Here is a 16,695-nt window from a genome sequence, read left to right on the forward strand (position 1 = left end):
TTCATAATTCCTTTTCGCACTCACCACTAGTATTATGTCAACAGTGACTTATTCACAGATTGAGTGTAGGAAGATTGTTTATGTAGAAATTGCAGCTTTCTTATAGTGTAATGATACTTTGTGTTCCTACATGTTCTAGTGATAGTTCAAATCACACAAGGAACATTAGATGTAAAACGAAATTTTGCAGTAATTGTTTCCTTTAATTACAGGGGATGGAGAGAGGAGCTAAGGGCCAGTTCTCGACGTTCAGCAGTTTCATTTCAACTATCAACCAAAAGAAAGAGGCCGCTGGGAACAGATGCTCACCTACGCAGCTTGTTATACCCAACAGCAAAAACGGTAAATAAAAGTATTGTGTGCACAGCTGCTCCAGAGAAAAACAGCAAGCACCACAGTGTGCAAAACCGAGCTGGATAAGTGGAGCTTTAAGAGTCAGTACCGAGGCTGGCTACTTTATCATTTGACTTTCTTTTTTGTATAAATAATTTGATTGTCTTTATGTGTTTACTTTGTCAGTTTAGATACAGTATTTTACAAAAGTGAGTACACTCCTCACATTTTTGTAAATATTTTATTATATCTTTTCATGTGACAACACTGAAGAAATGACACTTTGCTACAATGTAAAGTAGTGAGTGTGAAGCTTGTATAACAGTGTAAATTTGCTGTCCCCTTTAAACAACTCATCACACAGCCATTAATGTGTAAACCGCTGGCAACAAAAGTGAGTACACCCCTAAGTGAAAAGGTCCAAATTGGGACCAAAGTGTCAATATTTTGTGTGGCCACCATTATTTTCCAGTACTGCCTTGGGTACTCTTGGGAATGGAGTTCACCAGAGCTTCACAGGTTGCCACTGGAGTCCTCTTCTACTCCTACATGATGACATCACAGAGCTGGTGGATGTTAGAGACCTTGTGCTCCTCCACCTTCCATCTGCCCCACAGATGCTCAATAGGGTTTAGGTCTGGAGACATGCTTGGCCAGTCCATCACCTTTACCCTCAGCTTCTTTAGCAAGGCAGAGGTCATCTTGGAGGTGCCTTTTGGGGTTGTTATCATATTGGAATACTGCCCTGCGGCCCAGTCTCCGAAGGGAGGAGATCATGATCTGCTTCAGTATGTCACAGTACATGTTGGCATTCATGGGTCCCTCAATAAACTGTACTGTAGCTCCCAAGTCCCGGCAGCACTCATGCATCCCCAGACCATGACACTCCCACCACCATGCTTGACTGTAGGCAAGACACACTTGTCTTTGTACTCCTCACCTGGTTGCCGCCACACACACTTGACACCATCTGAACCAAATACGTTTATTTTGATCTCATCAGACCACAGGACATGTAATCCATATTTTTAGTCTGCTTGTCTTCAGAAAACTGTTTGCAGGCTTTCTTGTGCATCATCTTTAGAAGAGGCTTTCTTCTGGGACAACAGCCATGCAGACCAATTTGATGCAGTGTGCAGCATATGGTCTGAGCACTGACAGGCTGACCCCCCACCCCTACAAACTCTGAAGAAATGCTGCTAACACTCATACATCTATTTCCCAAAGGTAACCCCTGGATATGACGCTGAGCACGTGCACTCAACTTTGGTCGACCAAATTAGCCTGTAGACTTCTTTTACAAGCAGTGGGAAAAAACGTTCCCCTCCTCCTCCCCACCACCATCTTCCATAGTTTTCTCAGGCTCTCCTGTTCCAACAGGGAACCCGAGAATGCAGCCAGTGGTTCTGCCAGCTGGCCATAGAGCTGATCGGAGACCAGAACGGCTCCAATCATCTCTATGGCCTAAAAAAAAAAAAAAAACGGAAGCTACGAGCATTTCATGACTTAGGTTTCGCCGGATATAAACAGCACCAATGGGAAAGCATTTTATCACACCGATCTTGGTGTGGTCAAATGCTTTGAGGGCAGAGGAGAGATCTAGGGTCTAATAGACCCCAATTTTTTCAAAAAAGAGTACCTGTCACTTACCACCTATTGCTATTATAGGGGATATTTACAATCCCCGTGCTCAAGTGCAAATGCAAACGCAAGCGTCAGTCCGGTGTCATAAACACCAATTGCACCATGCATGTAGGGTATCACCACAGGTCAGATCGAGGGCAGTAATTTTAGCAGTGGACCTCCTCTGTAAATCTAAAGTGTTAACCTGTGAAGCATTTTAAAGGGTTTTAAGGGTTTTAAAAATGTAAGTAGTTTGTCACCACTGCACGTTTGTGAAGAATTATAAAGCATATCGTGTTTGGTATCCATGTACTCGGAAAAAGGTCATCTTTTTGATTTCATCAAACATTTGGGATATAGTGTGTTTTAGTGCATTAAAATTTTCCCCAAAAAAAAGGCATTTGAAAAATCGATGCGCAATTACTGTGTGAAAAAAAATTGCAACACCCACCTTTTTAATCTGTAGGGCCTTTGCTTTAAAAAAATATATAATGTTTGGGGTTCAAAGTAATTTTCGAGCAAAAATAAAAAATATTTTTTCATGTAAACAAAAAGTGTCAGAACGGGCTTTGTCTTCAAGTGGTTAGAAGTGTGGGTGATGTGCGACATAAGCTTCTAATGTTGTGCATAAAATGCCAGGACAGTTTAACCCCCCCCCTCACATGACCCCTTTTTTGGAAAGTAGACACCCCAAACTATTTGCTGGCATGTTGAGTCCATAGAATATTTTCGGGAAAATTACAAACTTTTTTTTTTGCACAAAGTTGTCACTAAATGATATCAGTGCCATCTTAAGAGTATTATAGACCCCCGTGCAATACAGTGCACTGGGGCCCTGCCTACACAATCACGCACAATTGCGCAAAGTTTGTGCATTTTCTCTTTCTCCTCTGCAGCCTTTTTCCTCTTCTGTGCTCCACTCAAAACATTCCGTTTCATTTCTAGTCTAAAGGTTATTTTCACCAACACGTAATAGAGTTTCTTTTTCCTCACCTTTCTTACACTTCCTCGAACTAGTGGCAACTCTAAGATTAATATATAAGGGGGACACATAAGATATTACAGTCAAAACTTGGGGGGGCCCGGGCACTATTAACTTTCACCACTAAATTATACAACCAGAAAAAAAATGAAATAAATATATATATAAATGTACACACTCACACTCTGGTGCTGCTGGTGGGTATTAATGCTGGAATGTGCACTGCTGCCTGGCTCCTCTGAGACGCGGAAGTGTGACAATAAGCTGCAGCATGCAGCTGCAGTAGAGAGCAGAGCCGATCGTTCCTGTATCTGTCACAGGCGGAGTGCATTTCATATTGCTCCACCTGTGAAGAGCCGGAACTACACAGAAAGCATCGGCTCTGTTCTTCACAGTGACAGCTGACTCACACTGCACACTGCCCGCCGCTGAGTCTCCGACTGATATCAGGACTGATCGCACCCACTCTGTCTCTGTGAGGGAGCCGCACCACACAGCACTGGCACAATATGGCAGCTAATTTTGTGACATCTGAATGATGCTTGGCTGGGGTAGCTGGGCAGGTGGGGCCCCCCAGGCAAGTGGGGCCCCTGGGCAACTGCTCAGCGTGCCCATGCGAAAAGATGGCCCTGAATGATATATTGCTCAAGCATGCCGTTTGTGGAATTGCACCCCAAAATGCATTCTGCTGCTTCTCCTGAGTATGGGGATTTGACATGTGTGTGAGACTTTTTGGGAGCCTAACCACATACAGGACCCCGAAAACCAATCACTGCCTTCAGGCTTTCTAAGGGTGTAAAATGGTGATTTCACTTCCTCACTACCTATCACAGTTTCGGAGGCCATGAAAGGTCAAAATTGCACAAACCCACCCCCCCTCCAAATTATCCCATTTTGGAAAGCAGAAACTTCAAGCTATTTGCGGAGAGGCATGTTGTGTCCATGGAATATTTTAGATTTTGCCATTATATATATATAATATATCCGTGTACAGGACCCTGAAAACCAATCACCGCCTTCAGGCTTTCTAGAGGCGTAAAATTGTGATTTTACTCTTCACTACCTATCATAGTTACGGAGGCCCTGAAATGTCCAGATAGCACAAAACCACCCCAAATTACCACATTTTGGAAAGTAGACACCCCAAGGTATTTTCTAAGAGGCATGGTGAGTATTTTTTTCAGCTATCATTTGTTTTTGAAAATGAAGAAAGAAAAGAAAAACGTTTTTTTTTTCAATCGTCAAAACTTTGTGACAAAAATTGAGATCTGCAAAATATTTAACATGCCTTTTAGCGAATTGCTTGGGGTGTCTACTTTCCAAAATGGGGTAATTTGGGGGGAGGAGGGGGTTTGTGCTATCTTGGCATTTCATGACCTCCAAAACTGTGATAGGCAGCGAGGAGTGAAATCAAAAATGTACGCCCTTAGATTGCCAAAAAGTCCCACACATGTGGAAATGTGTGACTCTGTAAGTCTAAACATGCAACCTGTAGAATTTTTTTTTAAGGATAAAAATTTGTCGCCATTCCACAAGCAGGCGTAATTTTGATGCATGACATGTTGGGTATCAATTTACTCGGTGTAACATTATCTTTCACAATATAAAAATAATTGGGCTAACTTTACTGTTGTCTTATTTTTTAACTCAAAAAAGTGTATTTTTTCCCCAAAATAGTGCTGGAAAGATGCTCTGCGCAAATACGGTGTGACAGAAATAGGGGTGCAACGGATCGTCACCGATCCGTGATCCAAATGGGTCACCCCGTTTGGATCGGCACATGCAGCGTTCTGAGGTCTCGGCCTTAGGAAAGGCCACGGCTTTGGCCTAGTTCCGAAGCAGCGGCCATCTCGGTGCACCCGTCGGCGTTTACAATGTGATCGCTCCGTCAAATGACGGAGCAATCACTTGTAAACAAGCCGCCGGTTCCTCTCTCCCCTCTGTGTACAGATCTATACAGTGGAGGGGTGAGATCGGATGGCAGCAGCGCTGTGGGCTGCATCTGTACAGCTTTGCTCTGTGACAAGTGCAGTCACAGCCACCCCTCCATACTCTTCCAATACTCTGCAATACCCTGCCATACTCTGCAATACTCTGCCAATACTCTGCCATACCCTGCCAATACCCTGCCAATACTCTGCCAATACCCTGCCAATACCCTGCCAATACTCTGCAATACCCTGACAATACTCTGCAATACCCTGACAATACTCTGCCATACCCTGACAATACTCTGCAATACCCTGCCAATACTCTGCAATACTCTGCAAAATACTCTGCTATACCCTGCCAAAACTCACCAATACTCTGCAATACTCTGCCAATACCCTGCCAACACTCTTCCATACCCAGCCAATACTCTGCCATACCCTGCCAATATTCTGCCATACCCTGCCAATACTCTGCCATACCCTGCTAATACTCTGCAATACCCTGCCAATACTCTCCCATACCCAGCCATACCCTGCAATACTCTGTAATACCTAGCCATACTCGGCAATACCCAGCTGTGCCCAGCCATGCTCAGCCAATATTACAGTGGGGGAGATGTATATTACAGTGGGGACTATATGGTGGTGGAATTTTCACAGGTTTTTGCAAATTCAATTATTATTTGCTGATCCGAAAAATTACCGTATATACTCGAGTATAGGCCGACCCGAATATAAGCCGAGGCCCCCAATTTACCCCCAAAAAAACTGGCAAACTTATTGACTCGTGTATAAGCCGAGGGTAAGACATGCCTGTCCATCCCTGTGTGTGTGTCCGTCCATCCCTGTGTGTCCGTCCATCCCTGTGTGTCCGTCCATCCCTGTGTGTCCGTCCATCCCTGTGTGTGTGTGTCTCCATCCATCCATCCATCCCTGTGTGTGTGTGTGTATCCGTGTGTGTGTGTGTGTGTGTGTGTGTGTGTGTGTGTGTGTGTGTGTGTGTGTGTGTCCAGCCTACCTGTGTCCTGAGCCTTTGTCCCGAGCCTCCGTCCCGTGCCGAGCCTCCTTGCCTCCGTGCCTCGCCGCCGTGCCTCGCCGCCGTGCCTCGCCGCCGTGCCTTGCCTCCGGTCCCGTCCCGTCCCGTCCCGTGCCGTGCCGTCCTGTGCCTTGCCTCCGTCCCGTGCCCTCTTCGTTCGTCGGCGGCCATTGTAAAATTCAAAAGCTGCGCCGCCGCCTTCGCCTGTGATAGGCGGAACACTGAATTTCCCAGCAGCCTGTGTTCCGCCTATCACAGACGTCGTATCATCCTCGTCCGTAGTACGAGGATGATACGAAGTCCGTGATAGGCGGAACACAGGCTGCTGGGAAATTCAGTGTTCCGCCTATCACAGGCGAAGGGGGAGCCGGAGGCGCGGCTTTTGAATCAGAATGGCCGCTGTCTGTCTGCTCGACACGCTGATCGAGCGGGCAGACAGCGATGACTCGAGTATAAGCCGAGGGGGGCACTTTCAGCCTCAAAAAAGAGGCTGAAAATCTCGGCTTATACTCGAGTATATACGGTATCCTAAAAATGATCCGATCCGTGACTCTGATCCGAGGAATGATTCGATCCGTGAGTTTTTTGATCCGTTGCACCCCTAGACAGAAAATATTGCAACGATTGCCATTTTATTCTCTATGGTGCTAGAAAAAAAAAGATATAATGTTTGGGGGTTATAAGTAATTATCTAGCAAAAAAAAAGCACCTGTTTTTAACTTTTAAACGCCAAATCTCAGAAAGAGGCTTGGTCCTTAAGTGGTTAACAAAGCGTGTCTGAAGCCATGTTTTGAAGCAAGCGTAAACTAGCAATTAATGTGTGTTGAAGCTGAAGCAAGTGTAAATGAGCCCTAAGGGCAGAAAATAAATAAATAAATGTAACTCAAAAAAACCTGAGTTTAACAGCAGCAGTGTGCATAAGGCCTTGGAGTTGATTGGCCCATAGACTTAATTTGTGTGAAAGAGCAAGAGACCAGAACTATAAGATAGCACAGAATAGTAGAAGGCCGAGTCTGTGTATGAAACAAGCAAATATTTGTGCTCCAGAACTTTTTAACATATAGAAATAAGATTTACAGCAAGCTGACCTGTTCCAGTTGGGTATACTAAAAAGTCACCTTTAGGCTCATACAAGGAATTGAATGAAATGGATTTGAAGGCATCTGAAAGAAAAAATATCCTAACAAACATCGCTGTTTGGGGCAACTGCAGTTATTTCAAATATATTTCTACAAACAATTCAATTAGATCCACACAAGCAAGAAGAAAATGTTAATTAAAGGTTAATGAAATGGAAAAAAAATCTAATCGTGCATTTCTGAACAAGGAAAAAATAAAACAGGATAGTATTTATGCAGATGGCAGTAGTATCTATAAATGTAATGCTAGCTAATCTTTTCCACTCGCTGATCCAGTTATATAATCCCTGAATTTGCAGCTCTCAAGCTTCTTGGGAAAGTCATCAGACTTCTATTAACACAATGTACAGTAAAAGAAACATACTCAACAATGCTCAAAGAGTAATACTTTGCTATAACTCATAGCAGCCAATAGGATAAAAAGCACGTGACCTGTTTGGACCCCAATGCAACATAAGCAGGCCTCCATCCCTGTATTAATAAAAAGAAATGAAGAAAATGGATTGTGGGACTTTAAATGAGGCATAAATATGTGTTTAAAATGGTCTAGGATACCTAAAATTTAATTAGTTGTCACTATCCCTGCGGGGAAAATCTGTATAACCATAGAAAGTTGCTAATCAATCCAATAAATTAAATACAAATACTAAATCGTAGGTATATATAATGCATCATAATATATAATGTATAGGTCATGCAAAAAAAAGCATAATTAATTGTAGTAATAATCATGTTGACATATTTAATGTATATAATGGATAGACATAATTGGTATAAGCAATCACAATTAAAAAATTTAATGTATATACAGAGAAGGTAAACATGGTTATCCTAATAAATATAACTATAAAGAATAGAAGAAATTCATGATTGTAGCAAACTTGACTTGGCATCCCTGAGTGTGGACTCTACGCGTTTCATGGCAATTTCAGCCAATCATCAGGAGTGGGATGCATCAAAAATGGCTAAATAAAGAGATGAAATGGGTAAGTAAATATGTCGGTCATAGTCTCATATGAAAAATAATTGCTTTCAAAAGGAGAGCAGGTTTTAAAAGTAGATGCATTACCTTTGGCCACGTTCAGATGAATAACCCAACAGACCCAAAAAGGGAATAGGATGGTGGCACTGAATGAGCCGTCTCCCCCGGGGTTGAGGCGGGGACACATCCCCTTCACCCTCAGCCATAACTCTCCAAGGAACATGGAGGAATGGAGAAGGGGCAGTGGGAAACAGCGGCCAACGGGAGAAACGAACAGCCACGTCACAATGCCAGAGTATGAGGTATGCACATATGGGCCGCAGATCAGTTCTAAAAGAATAAATAAATAAAATGAATATAATAAAGTAAAATAAAATAAAATAAAAGTTGGATGATACAAGCTAACCGTGATTAATGATGACGTTTTAAGTGTATAAAAAAAAAAATATTATGTTATACAATGTATGTGAAGTAAGGGAGGTTGCAAAAAATAACACTATCCATCTAGGCTTAAACACCTATCAAAAAGTGACTAGGTGATGAAAAACATATTACAAATAAGTGGGTGTATATATAATAAAATAAATGGTAAGTAGTAAGTGATAAAAAAAAAAAGTGTTAAATAGCCTATATATATATATATATAAAGGTCTGAGTGTTATGCAAGCATGGGTCTAGATTGATCCTTAATTAGGACCTCCTAATTACCTAGAGTGTAGATCAGAGCCCATAGAACCTCTCCTCCTGATGGAATGTGTGAAGTGAGCTGCTGGCTTGACCCTGCCTTTGTATTCACAGACATGGGGCGTGTCACCGCCAACGTCATGCGATTGGACAGAGTGGACACCCGCCCAAGGTGCAGAGACCACAGCTGTAGTCCATCCAGTCCATATAGCCTAGCTAGGTGGAAAAAGCACTACCACATAAACTGCCATCAACAAGATGTTGAGCATAGCAGCCAATAGGTCAATAATGTTTTCTTCAGGTAAACCCTTAAGCCCTTGTACACACGGTCGGACATTCTGACGGAAAATGTCTGATCAGACCATGTTATCGGATAATCCGACTGTGTGTGGGCTCCATCAGACTGTTTCTGTCGGAATTTCCGACGGACAAAGTTTTAGAGCTGGGCTATAAAACTTTCCGACAACATGATCCGATCGGACTTTGTCCGATTGTGTGTAGAGAATTCCGATTGGACAAAGTGCCACGCATGCTCAGATCAAATTCCTAGACCAAAGCAATTGGCTACTAGCCTGAACGTAGTCCTGTCGTAACTGAAAGAACGCCATCACGTTCCGAACGATCGGATTTTCCGACAACTTAGTCCGACCGTGTGTATGCAACACCAGTGTCGGACAAAATCCGACGGATTTTGTTGTCGGAATGTCCGACCGTGTGTATAAGGGCTTAAAGTATAATATGGTTGGTTTGGTGAGTGGCACCTCATGTGAGCCAGACAGTCCATCTGCCACAGTGGTGATCTGCAGCACCCACTGGTCTTCTTCAGACCAGCCATGGTCCAACTCTACAGTTATACTAGCGGAATTTTTTTGTACATCAATAATGAATTTGTTCACTTCCTCAAACTCAGCTTGTACAAAACCAAGCTTATAATATTTCTTCCTCCATGTGCCTCTTCCCCTAACTTATCTGCCAAGAGCAATGGCACAACCATCCACCCATCCCCACATGTCAGTGTGCTAGGTGTTATCCTGGACTCTGAACTCCCCTTTCAGCCCCACATCCAATCACTTTCCAAAGCTTGCCACCTCAACCTCCGCACCATCTCTAAACTACGTCCCTTTCTAACCAATGAAACCACAAAGCTCCTGATTCACTCCATGATTATCTCTCGCCTTGACTACTGCAACTCCCTCCTCATTGGCTTACCTTTAAATAGACTATCCCCCCTTCAGTCCATCAATTCAAAATACTTACAATAATTTAGAAAGTCATCCACAACTCTGCCCCCAGCTACATCCACTAGCCTAGTGTCAAAATACCAACCTAATCGTCCTCTTCGTTCCTCCCAAGACCTCCTGCTCTCTAGCTCCTGTATCACCTCCTCCCATACTCACCTCCAGGACTTCTCCCGAGCTTCGCCCATCCTCTGGAATTCGCTACCCCAATCTGTCAGAAGGTCTCCAAATTTATCCACTTTTAGGCGATCCCTGAAAACTTTCCTCTTCAGAGAAGCCTATCCTGCCTACATCTAACAACTGTACTTCTATTTTCTCCATCAGCTCATCCCCCACAGCTATTACCCTTTTGTATCATTTGACCCTCCTTCCTAGATTGTAAGCTCTATCGAGCAGGGCCCTCTGATTTCACCCTGTATTAAATTGTATTGTAATTGTACTGTCTGCCCTAATGTTTTAAAGCGCTGCACAAACTGTCGGCGCTATATAAATTCTGTATAATAATAAAAATAATAATAATATGTAACTGAAGTAGGGTATTCCCTACATTTCAGTCTAGTTTATGCGAATGGCACTCCTCATGTAGTTCAGACAAAAAATAGTGTGAGCCTTCCCTGCTCTGTTCCTACATGAGTGGGGTAGTGAAGCAGTACAAGTTTTGTTTTACTAAACCCAGGGCCCTGCATTCACTATATCTGGTTTCCCACAGTACACAGAACATGGAAAAGCAAATGTAATAGTTTTAGTAAATATAACCTGCTAAAAACATTTTCTCATCAGCAGTATATAGCAGTCTTGTGACTTCTATCAGTGTCTGGTTAAAGCTTGTAGGAGGAGTTTTCATTCTCCCCTGATTGTCCTCTGAGGCTGCAGGACCCCTGACCCTCTGTCTAGACAGTGCTAATTGGCCCTGTGCTGATCATATGCTCTCTCCCAATAAAAACAAAACAAAACAAAAATCTCTAGCAAAGCACACCAAACTGAGCATGTGCTAAGTGCCTCCAAGGCTCTGTTTTTTTATCAGGAGATGGATTGGGGACAGTGGAGGAAGGGGAGGATAAGAGAGACTCAAACAGTCTTTTTACACAATGCAGAGGACTAACCCCTTAGGTTTCATAGTGAGTATAACAAGGTGCTTTACTGCATATACAGACTGATTTTACTGTTGTGTGTTTTGTAACAGGCCACATGTGCGTATTTAAGTACTTATATGTAGGCCGGATGTTTCTGCTAGGAGATGGCAGAAAATCCATCTAAAAAATGCTTGTTTTGGCGTGGAGTTATGCACTTTCATTGGCATATACTGTTTAGAAAGCTTATGTACGTAAAACTATTCTATTGGGTTAAATAGTAATTTATTTATGAGGCCTAATGCATTCAAGGCATTAAAGTAATAAAATGCCCCAGTATTTTTACTAACACCCCACCCTCACCCCCTTTTCTGAAACACTTACCTGATGTACTTGTCACTGCCGCCTCATTCAGGATCGTTCAGCGCTGGTCTCTCCTGAACTTTTTGAATCCTCAGCGGACACTGAGGGCAGTAGAGCAATAGATTCCAGCTGCCAACAGCCAAACTACAGAAAGGAGGGAGTAGAGATGTGGCTTGCCAGAACTGTTAATATGGATGCGTATATATGGATGTGTATATGGATGCACACAGCTTGGCTCAGGCTGCATTCTCACCTGAGCATAGCATCTTTGGGTATTTTCCCGCCTTTTTAATCACGTGTTTTTATGCACGATTTTGGCACGTTTTTATGCATGACTTGCGCACGTTTCTGAACTCTGACTTTTTTTATCAGCTAACAGAGAAAACTGGCATCATTTGTTGCTAGGTATTTCAGTTTTCTTTTTAGCTTTTCCCTTAGCTTTTATTTCTTTTTTAACTATTATTATTCGTTTATTATTTTTTTACGTTAGGGTAGACGGTAAGGGGTTAGAGTAAAGCTCCATACACAGGATCAGAAATTCTGCCAACAAAAGTCAGATGTGAGCTTTCGGTCAGAAATTCCGACCGTGTCTATGCTCCATTGGACTTTTGCTGGCAGAATTCCAGCCAGCACAAGATTGAGAGCAGGTTCTCTATTTTTCAGTTGGAAAAAGTTCAGATCGTAAATTCCGATCCTCTGTACAAATTTCGACGCGCAAAATTCCTACGCATGCTTGGCAACAATTTGACCTATGCTCAGAAGCATTGTACTTAATTTACTCGGCTCGACGTAGTGTTGTTCATCACCGTGTTCTTGATGGTCGAAAGTTCCGAGAACTTTTGTGTGACCGTGTGTATGCAAGCCAAACTTGAGCGGAATTCCATTGGAAAAAAAAATCCAAGTTTTTTCCGACGGAAAATCCGCTCGTGTGCACGGGGCATTAAGGTTAGGTTATGGTTAGGATAAGAAGTTAGGGTTTGAATAAGGGGTTAGGATGTCACATACTTTGTTTGGAGGCCAAGTTGGCGAGAGGGCTTCCCTTGCAGCTCTGGTCTGGGCACCCCTGAATGGGGTGACAGAGGTACAAGGCTCAAAGAAGCACAGGGGCCAGTAGCTTGATATCAGGTGACTGCCACAGAAGAATTTGCACTGAACTAGCTTCCAGATATAGGGTTATTTCTTTTTTTGTTAGGGTTAGGGTGTTACTACTACTACTAATACTACACCTTAAAAAATAAATAACTAAACACCCTAACAGAAATTAAATAAATGATTAATAATGTTTGGGTGTTTATTTATTATTAATAATGTATTTCATATTTTTTTTTAAGGTTAGCGGTTAATTATTATTTATGTATTATTACAATATTATTTATTTATGATGATTTTTCGTTATTAGTGAATTTAGTTAACATTTATTTAGTCATATATTATTGCTATTTTAGGTGTTACAATTCTTAATTGGAGTAGAAAATCACGCACAAACACATGACAAAATGTGTGAATGAGCAAATGGCGCTTTTCTATTAATTTATATGGGAATAGAAATGCACCCAAAAGCACTCAAATCTGCCCAATTTGAGCTACAAAAAAACAAAACTTTTTTGAGCTTCAGGGATTTGGCTTCAGGAGACTTGGAGTGGAGCAGATCTGCTCCTCGCTCTGGGGCCATTGCTTCTCCTCCCGGCCAATCAGGTAGCAGATCCTGATAACTGATTGGCCAGGCATTCTTAGAACTCCTGGCCAATCGGGTCTCAGAACCCACTTCCTGTTTGTTTGGCCGGTAGGAAAAGCAATGGCCCCAAAGCGAGGAGCAGCAGCCCCGTATCCTCATCTGCCTCCTAAGGTAAGGAGGCCTCGGATCGCCACCTTCCCATCTGTCTCCCGCGAGGGTGGCTTTGTTTTGCACAGATGTCTCCTAAGCATAGAGCGAGCTAAGGAGACACCCACAGACTGAGAGGAGAGGGCAGCTGCCTTGGGACCCAAAGGACATTTTAAAATAAGTCTACACTTAATACATATGTGTGGTGGACCTCCTCTTTTGAAATAGAAAAAACAAAGGGTTAGCATCACTTAACCCATAATTAGACTTCTGTTCTTCTAGACTGTTACCCGGCTGCCTTAAGGCCTGATTCACACTTATGCAGGTTGCAGTTTGTATATCTTTTTATCCACTGACGTCTATGGAAAAAAATCCCTGGCCCTTTCCATAAAATGCACAGATGTGAACTACATCCATAGGAAACCATGTTAAATGGACTGTAGTGTGTAGGTCTGAACCAGGCCTTATTATGCATTGGTGACTAGTATGGTTTGTTTTATTTCTGTTTCTGCACATGTATATTGAAAAGGCTTTTTATTTTGCTACATTAACTGTTCTAATCACAAAACCACTACAGGAGTTAGGGCAAAAATAAAAAACTTTGTTTACTCCAGCACTTTTTTTGCTTTCAGTTTTGTTTAATCAGGATCCCTGTGATGCCATTCCAGTTCCTAGCTGAGAAAGCAGAGGGGAAGGCTTTCAGAAAAATCAATGGCACTGGTGGCTGCTAGTGTGTGGGCTGGTGTGATTCACACTCCATTCTCAGTAGATGACGGCTTCCCATCTGTATTGCTTTTCTCATTCACAAATTCAGCAGACGCAAATCAGGCTGCATGCACCACCATGACTTCCCACTCAGGCTCCCAGCATAATGCTCAGCATTATAAACATGGCGGGACCATCTGTACTGATAGGGGCAGCAGCAGGGATTTAACTGAAAACAAATGTGTGGTTTTCACGTTTAAAGCCCAATTGTAGTTTCCAACAAAAAAAAAGTTGTCAGATACATATAAAATCTCTTAGGCTCAATTCTCAATAATACGTTTTTTGATGCATTTTGCAGAATTGCAGGGAATTTTTTTTAACATGAGTTCTTATGGAATACGTTCACATCAAAGCATTTTTGGAAAGGGCCAGGGACTTTTTTTCCCACAAAATGCAGCGTTTTGCATGTAGTAGACTTCAATGGACCCTCATCCAAAACGCAAGTACCGAGTTTTTACCACGATTTATGTTTTTTTTGTTTTTTTTAAGCTGTACATTCACTGTATAAACTGATTGCTAAGGAGGGGGCCGGGAAGCCGGCTGCCACATCCTTAACAACCGATGAGTAATCAGCTGTCAGCAGGCTTCCCTGCTGACAGCTGAATGTGAAAAAAAAATTGCTGGCACAAATAAATTGTAAAAACGGCGTGGGGTCCCCCCCCCAGGTCCAGGCCCTTGGGTCTAGTATATATTCGGAGGGGACCCCCATGCCAAAATGTGGGACCCCCCAAATCCATACCGGACCCTTATCCGAGCATGTAGGTCAGGAAAGGGAGGGGATGAGCGAGCCCCCTCCCCCCCGAACTGTGCCAGGCTACATGTGGGTGTTTTGGGGCAGGGGGATCTTCGCCCCCCACCCCAAAGCACCTTACCTCCATGTTGATGGGGACAAGGGCCTCTTTCCGACAACTCTAGCTGGTGGTTGTAGGGGTCTGAGGGCGGGGGCTTATCAGAATCTTTTGCATGCACAGAGATACCGCAACGAGATCCCAAAGCCCATTGTTGTGCCATTCATCCATAACCATCAACTCATATTGCAGCATGATAAGATGCAGAGGCCCCATATTGCAAGGATCTGTACACAATTCTTGGAAGCTGAAAACATCCCAGTTCTTGTGTGGCCAGCATACTCACCAGACATGTCACCCATTGAGCGTGTGTGGGATGCTCTGGATTGGCGTATATGACAGCATGTTCCAGGCTCTGCCAATATCCAGCAACTTCGCACAGCCATTGAAGAAGAATGGATCAACATTCCACAGGCCACAATCAACAACCTGATCAACTCTATGTTAAGGAGATGTGCTGCTCTACGTCAGGCAAATGGTCACACCAGATACAGTAAAACTGCACATTTTAGAGTGGCCTTTTATTGTGGCCTGCCTAAGGAACACCTGTGCAATAATCATGCTGTCTAATCAGTATCTTGATATGCCACACCTGTGAGGTGGATGGATTATCTCGGCAAAGGAGAAGTGCTCACTAACACAGATTTAGACAGATTTGTGAACAATATTTGAGAGACATAGGCCTTTTGTGTACATAGAAAAAGTCATAGATCTTTGCGTTCAGCTCATGATAAATAGAGGCAAATAAAAAAGTGTTGCGTTTATAATTTTGCTCAGTGTATGTAGGTTGAAACACACTCATTAACGGAAACAGAAACAGCTGGGTAGCAGGCTTACAACTAGGTGAGGAACAGCCAAACTCTGCTACTAAGGTGAGGTTGTGGAAGAACGTTTCATGTCACAGATCATACATGACGGCAAGACTGAGCACAGCAACAAGGTAGTTATATTGGATCAGTAATGTCTCACCCATGCAAACATTTTAAAGCAGACTAGGATGTCAAGATGTTCTGGTCAAGCTTTTTTGAAGAAGCACAAAGAAACAGGCAACGTCGAGGACCATAGATGCAGTGGTCGGCCAAAGAAACTTAATGCAGCAGATGAAAGACATATCATGCTTACTTCCAAGGGAAATCAACACAGAACTGGCGGAAACCAGTGGAACCCAGGTACATCCATATACTGTCCAGGGAGGTCTGGTCAAAAGTCTTCATGAAAAAATTGTGGGTGAAAAGCCATACCTCCAACGTGGAAACAACACTAAGTGACTCAACTATGAAAATATGGGGGTGTAGAAAAATGGCAGCAGATGCACTGGATTGGTGAGTCAAAATTTGGAATATTTGGCTGTGGCAGGAGGCAGTTTGTTCGCTCAAGGGCTGGAGAACAATACAATAATGAGTGTCCGCAGGCAACAGTGAAGAAATGATGGAGGTTCCTTATAAGTTTGGGGCTGAATTTCTGCAAATGGAGTTGGAGATTTAGCCAGGATCAATGGTGTCCAGGCAATACAGACAGATATTTATCCATCATGCCATACCATCAGGGAGGCGTGTGATTATGTTCAAATGTATTCTGCAGCATGCCCCCCTCAGATCTACAGCGACTGCACGTCCAGTGCACTTGTAGTGCAAAGTGGATTTACCTTTAGTAAATAACCCCCAATGCCACAGTTTGGCGCTGTTCAATATATTCAGTCATTGTTGAATTCTGTCTTGTTAGATGTTTCGTAATCTTTATTGAATTCACATGCTGCTTTTTCCAGTCCAATTTGCAGGTACTGTTGAACTGTGGTTGTTTTGTTGAATGTTATTACCCAGTTGACTGTATTGTTTCTTGGCACACCAGCCGCATGCCGTTTGCTTTTGTCATCTTTTGT

The 16,695-nt window shown here is 42.9% G+C and overlaps 1 protein-coding gene across 2 annotated transcripts in view; it reads left to right on the top strand.

The window, feature by feature from the left end:
- HECTD2 (HECT domain E3 ubiquitin protein ligase 2) overlaps positions 1-16,695 on the top strand; it is a 144,586-nt gene that overhangs the window by 34,942 nt on the left and 92,949 nt on the right. For both annotated transcript variants that reach the window (XM_077454220.1, XM_077454221.1), the window contains exon 2: positions 213-342. In XM_077454220.1, coding sequence (XP_077310346.1) covers positions 213-342 — 130 coding nt within the window. The remainder of the gene's footprint in view (positions 1-212; positions 343-16,695) is intronic.

The sequence above is a fragment of the Lithobates pipiens genome, unplaced genomic scaffold, assembly GCF_037356315.1.
Source record: "Lithobates pipiens isolate NorthernLeopardFrog02 unplaced genomic scaffold, aLitPip1_a1.2 Scaffold_25, whole genome shotgun sequence".
Lineage (NCBI taxonomy): Eukaryota > Metazoa > Chordata > Amphibia > Anura > Ranidae > Lithobates > Lithobates pipiens.